The 6,536-nt window shown below is 38.0% G+C and overlaps 1 protein-coding gene across 1 annotated transcript; it reads left to right on the top strand.

Moving 5' to 3' along the window:
- Positions 1-2,048: 2,048 nt before the first annotated feature.
- LOC110941260 (50S ribosomal protein L3-2, mitochondrial) lies at positions 2,049-5,576 on the top strand. Its single transcript, XM_022182885.2, has 5 exons — positions 2,049-2,543; positions 3,657-3,866; positions 3,950-4,054; positions 4,154-4,267; positions 5,188-5,576. Exons 1-5 carry the CDS (start codon positions 2,211-2,213, stop codon positions 5,359-5,361), a joined length of 936 nt encoding a protein of 311 aa, XP_022038577.1. The 5' UTR covers positions 2,049-2,210; the 3' UTR covers positions 5,362-5,576.
- Positions 5,577-6,536: the final 960 nt, after the last annotated feature.

The following is a 6,536-nucleotide window of genomic DNA, read 5'->3' as shown; positions in this document are numbered from 1 at the left end:
ATGTTGCTGAAGATCAAAGGAATGCCAGCAAATCGAGAGGGGGAGTCTGTAGAAAGAGAGAGAAGCCCAAAGACGGATCAAGACTGAAGATGTGAAGATACAGCATGGTATGACTCGATAGTCGACTCCATCAACATCTGAGGGGGAGTCTGTTGGTGCACTACATCTGCTGATTACGTCTTGTATCGAGTCAGAGACATAGAATGATAGATCTTAGTTTGTAATATAGAAAATAGTGAGATTGTATAGGTTGGGCCGCTTATTAGTCCATTAGATATTGTGGATCGCTCGAGTGGTAGTTAGATGGACCGCTTATATGACAACAGGTTGGACCGCTTTTGTGTCAACCAGTTGGGCCGCTAATGTGACATATGTATGGACCGCTTATTGGGCCTGCCCAATAAGCGGTTCCAGATCTCTATAAATACCCTAAGAGCGAATTCATTTGTAACGTTCCTGATTTTCGTACCGAAGTGCTGCCGGATCGAAAACAGGTTGTACTCATCGTCAAATCAATAGAAAAGGAGTTTAAAGTGATATACTAGCTATTCCTACGTCATTTACTTGTTTTCCGCACCTGTACTTGACGAAAACACCTCTGAACGACTCGTTCGGGTCTGCATACGATCCTACAAAATATTTTCGGATGTCACACTTTAGACACTTCATCACCGAATCCAGCTGGCTCGTTTTATTATGAACTACACGCAACTGCTAACGTTCTTCTTGGAGTTTCTTTTCAACATTTAACATTAAAACTAACTAAAAAGAATCTCTTCTATCAATTTCTCTCACATTTAATGCTTGAGACATGTCTTTCGCCGACAACATTTAACATTAAGTGAGGAGCATGATCATGTAGTTCTATCATAACTTAGACAATCAAATGATAATATGACTTTTTTCATCTAGAGTTTTCCTTTGATGAGCTTTTGGGTTATAATCTAGGCTATGAGTTTTGGGCTTGGGACATGGGTTACATCTTTAGTAACCTTTAGAGAATAATTTATTTAGCACTAATAAGTCCTTAGCTGTTTAGATACAAAAAATAACTTATTGTAATTCAAGTCACATAGTTTTTGTACCTTTTAGTATATTGAATTGTGAATTACTTAGCAGAAAATGAGTTGATTTGGTTTAAAAAATTGATTACGGGTTAATTTTGACCGACTAAAATTATATGACAGGCTAATTTATCTATACTCAAATTATACGATGAATCAATTTGAATCTATTAAAGTTACACAACAAGTCAACCTAAGTCACAAGCATAAAACTATCCTAAATTGAGTCCAAATAGGCGACACCACCCAGAATCATTGTGGGTCACCACCACCGTTGCCGCTTCCCTCACCACACCCCACTTATGCCGCCACCTCCTCAACCACCCCTCGCCCACCTTTGTCGCCAACTCCACCTGCTATCTCAACTACTACTAGCATACACACCACCGTCGCCGACACCATTGTTGTTTCCACCATTATCATTTATCACCACTTCCTCTACCACCCCTTGCCCACATTTTCCGCCAACTCCATCTGCCATCTCAAGTACCACTAGCATACACACCACCGTCGCCGACTCCATCGTTGTTTCCACCACTATCATCTATCGGCACTAACCTCTATAGAAATCAAATATACCTGATGAACCTATTTTGATATGCTTGGTGAGCCCAATATGGTTACAAACAAATTAATATTTTTTAATACAATATGTTTTGACCTAGACCTAATTTAGTTAGAAATCATCTTGATCCAAACCCAATTTGATTAGAATGTGTCTTGACCCATATACAACGTATAAAGTCATTCATTTTCAAAGGATATTAAAAAAACATGCAACCTTTACTTCTCATCGTTTAATTCGTATTTTTTTAATGATAAAAACCCCCTCCCTCTAAAATCTACTCTTACAATCCACCCATTACCCCTTGTAAAACCCAAACCCATACTATACTGTTTTAACACATATAAACACCTGACGTCACTAAACCGAACAACCATCCGCACTAAAAAATAGACACAAGGACTAAACATGGCCAAACTCACTTTCAAAGGGCTTGCTCACTCCCACACTACTTTTCAAAACCCTACCACCCTCAGCCGAAACCCCTTCTTTCCATGGTGTCTCCATAACCGATCTCTGCAACTTCCATGACCATCTTTCCCACTCTTCCAAACTAACTCAATCCAATCACACATCCAACAATGGCCGCCGTATCACGAGGTCTCATCTCCTACCTCCGTAACCTCTCAATAAACCCTAATCGCACCATTTCAGCATCCATATCCACTCACTTTCTGAGAACCTTCACTTCAGATGCGTTGATCGATGAAGGAGAAAGCGGTCGAATCATTAAAGCTGAACCGAGAGTTATGACGCCGAATTCGAAAAGAACCGGAGTTATTGCTGTGAAATGTGGAATGACTGCACTTTGGGATAAATGGGGAGCTAGGGTTCCGATTACGGTGCTTTGGTGTGATGAGAATATTGTTTCTCAAGTTAAAACGCCTGAGAAGGAAGGGATTACTGCTTTACAGGTCTGATTGCTTCTGGGTTATATGAAAGTTTATGTTTTTTTTACCTTTTATGTGCCCTAGAGTATAAGAACTTTAGTTTTGGATTATAGAATTGATATGTGTTTAGGTGTGAATTGAAGATCACTGTTGTCTTGATTACTTGCTTGGTTATAGGTATATTGGTGTTGGATTGTTGATTGTATAGTCTCGGGAGAAAGGATCATGAGAAAACTCTATCAGACGATTGATATTTGCGTTAGAATTTTCCAGGGGTTTAGTTTTTAGGGTTTAGGGTTTAATTTATAGATGTTAAGGATAAGGATTGGCTTTTAGGGTTTAGATTTAACATTTAGTTTTTAGCTTTTAGTCGTTAGCTTTTAGGGTTTATGGTTTAGTATAATAGTTTCGGAACTTAACGCTTGTAGACCGTACTAGTATATGATTTAATGATAGTTTTATTGTTATGTGATATTCTTGTAAGGTCTACATAAATGTTATTGGATGAAAACTTGAAGAAAGTTTTGTCATTGTAAGGGCAAATGGAAAAACGCCCCACGGCAACTGAATTGCAGCCATCGGAAGATGGCTTGAGGCTGCTTTAGGGAGTCTCTCTTATAAGGTTGAGGCGTATGCTTATTCTGGTGCTTGGAGCACATTGATTTTTGGTATGAGGCCAGGCAAGATTAATGGTTTTATTTTTCATGAAATTAGTCACAATATGCATACTAGGTGATGCAAACGGCGAACTCGTAACCCTGCCAGTTTTTGGGTCCGGGATTAGTCAGCTCGTACATGTGTGCACTTCGCATCTGCTAACCCTTATTAGAGCTTATTAGGAGACTATGGCACCGGAGGAGAAGTTCAATTACAGTGTAAATGTTAGGTATGAATGAATTGCAGTTAACAGGCATAGAGCCACTAAGATCATTTCTGTATTTAAGAAAAATACAATATTTTATTGTTCTATATGAGAAAAATGAGAAATTGATACATTTGCAAAGTATTTTTTTTTTAAAGTGTAATACGCATGAATAAGAAAATGTGAATTATAACAAACTACAAAGAGTGCCTGATGAACCTGTTATTAGGAATGAAAGTAGATTTTGAACCTGTTACTTTGTTTTTGGTAACTAGATCGGTTGTGGGCATAAAAAGGAGAAACACTTAACAAAACCAGAAGTGGGACACTTTAGAGCACAGGGTGTTCCATTGAAGAGGAAGTTGAGAGAGTTTCCTGTGACCGAGGACGCGTTACTTCCACTTGGCACTCAGATTAGCGTTCGTCATTTCGTTCCTGGCCAGTACGTTGATGTTACCGGAATCACAAAAGGAAAAGGTTTTCAGGTGATAACTTATCTCACTTCAATCGGTTAATAATTCCAATATCTTCATTTGTGAACTCTTATATGATAATCATTCCAACCCAGGGTGTGATGAAAAGACATAATTTTAAAGGAGGGCCCGCATCTCACGGAGCATCTTTGTCCCATCGAAGTCCTGGTTCCACGGGTCAGAGAGATGCTCCCGGTAAGGTACGTGTGCTCATTTTTCGTCAATTCATTTTTTTGCTTTTCATATAATCTAATGCATCTTTTAATGGACGGAGCTGATAAAAATCGTGTCTGAATCAGGTATTCAAAGGTAAAAAGATGCCTGGTCGTATGGGTGGGAAGCAGAGAACGGTAAAAAACGTGTGGGTATACAAGATAGAACCTGCAAGGAACTTGTTGTGGGTCAGAGGCCAAGTATGATTCTGGATCTCTATCTATATTTTGTGTATATTTTTTGAAATTGTGTTCATATCCTACTAATAAAGGATTCCAATTAACGCCACGTGTCACTTTCTCCTTTAATATAATAATTAATTTATTATTAATATAATAATTAATACATCAGATTAATATATATTAGATTATATCTAACTAATATTAGTGATATATAATCTTTAACTTTATTTATTTTTCGCTTATCTTGTTTATTTAATTTTTCTTTTATTTACTGTTTCTTTTATTTTTTCCGCTTATTAATAACCATTTAATATTGAGTAAAGTACACGGATAGTCCTTGTGGTTTTACAAAATTTTGGATTTAGTTCTTAGCTTTCCAAAAGTACATGGATGGTTCATGTGGTTTGCACTTTGTAACGTATTTAGTTCTCAACTTTTGCCAAAAGTACATGGATGCTCCCCTGTGGTTTGCACTTTGTAACGCATTTAGTTTTTAACATGAACCTCAGATTTGTTTGTTACAAAGTGCAAACCATGGGGACCATCTGTGTACTTTTGAAAAGCTAGGGACCAAATCCAAAAATTTGAAAAACCACAGGGACTGACTGTGTACTTCACTCCTCAATATTTCATTAATCCAACCACGTGTAACACAAGTTTCTAAGCTAATAATAAATAAAAAACAAACTAAAAATGTTATAATAAGTAAATAGTATATCAAAGTATTTTTTTTCAAAAACATATCTTGACAACTGTGCGGGTTAACCGATTACATTATATTTATTCAAGCCGAGTAATACACATGTTTATTCAACCCGTGCAATACACGAGTTTTTAAAGATGTAACATTTTATTATTACTCAACGTATAAAATTATATGTATTCAACTCATGTAATACACGGGGGTTCTAACCTAGTTTGGTTATATTTGTATATAGGTACCGGGGAACGAGGGGGATTTTGTTTTCATAAAAGATGCATGGTACAAGAAACCTGATATATCAACACTTCCGTTCCCGACATACTTTTCAACAGAAGATGAGGATGAGAGCAGTTTGGAACCACTGGTTGCGGATCTTGGGGAAACGGATCCGTTCATGGCTGCAGATTAATCAATGCGATCTTTTTATTTTTGTTTTATCTTTGCTCAAGGCTTCTTAGAGATAGGTTGGTTGATTCTTGAATGTTGATGAATGTAAAAGCTGAGAAGTAGCAGCTTGGATTTTCTTTTGATAATAGAAAAGAAATGTTGAGGGATGTTGTGGCTGGTGAAAACTATAGAACCTATTTTTGAATAAAATTTTGAAGTAAATTTTGTGTTGCAGAAGTGGTCATGTGTGTTGGCTGGCATGTTTGGTGATTAGTTATGTTTTAGAAGAAAGAAATTAAGAATAGATACAATATGATCACACTTTTAGATGTATGAATGTAATGCTCTTTTTATAGGTGTTGTGGGTTTTTGTTGTGGTGTGTTTATGTTGTATAACTTGGTGTCAATTGTATTTGAATGGGTTATAAGGCTAGGCGGTATGGGGGAATGTTTTCCTTCGTCCCGGTCCGTCGCCGAAGCCAACACCACCCCCCCCCCCCCAGTCCTCGTCCCCAGCGTCGCCCACAAGACGTTTGAGATGGTCCACAAGCTGACAAAAAATACCCCTCCCCAATGCCTTCTGACCGTTTTAAAAAAAAAATAAATAATAATTTCCAAATTCAAAAAAAACCAACGGTCATTTCCCCCTTTTTTTATTAAAATCCAAACCAAAATCATATACACTCACCATTTTTAACACCATTTTTCTAACTTTTCATCTACTACAACTCATCTCTCTCTCTCATTTTTTATAAACATCTTCCCTTTTTATAAAATACTATTCTACCATGGATCCCTTCAACAACCCGAACAACCTGAACGTCCTCAACAACCCCAACAACCCGACCCAACCGACATCCCGAATGTTTTTTTGGTTCCGGGATACTATCCGACGATAGAACCGAACCAGTTCTCTCAATATTCCTCAAACGCCTTTGCCGCATTCCAAAACTCACCGAACGTTTTTGCTCACCCGCAACAAAGTCAAGCCATACAACAATTGATGATGCGGAATGCTTTTAATATCCAACCCGTGCAACCCTTTCAACCCGAACCGAACCCGACGCAACCCACCCGATCCGAATCTGACGAGGATGTTGTCGAAGTTGTTCCCGAGACCCAACCGCAAAAAGGCAAACGAAGAAAAGGCAAACAAGTTGCGGGTGAGCAAAGCCAAGGGCCGTATCCGTATCGAGA

This window comes from Helianthus annuus, chromosome 5 (genome assembly GCF_002127325.2).
Source record: "Helianthus annuus cultivar XRQ/B chromosome 5, HanXRQr2.0-SUNRISE, whole genome shotgun sequence".
In the NCBI taxonomy this organism is placed as follows: domain Eukaryota; kingdom Viridiplantae; phylum Streptophyta; class Magnoliopsida; order Asterales; family Asteraceae; genus Helianthus; species Helianthus annuus.
Note: the sequence above shows the minus strand (reverse complement) of the source record. Positions and strands in the feature narration are given on the sequence as shown.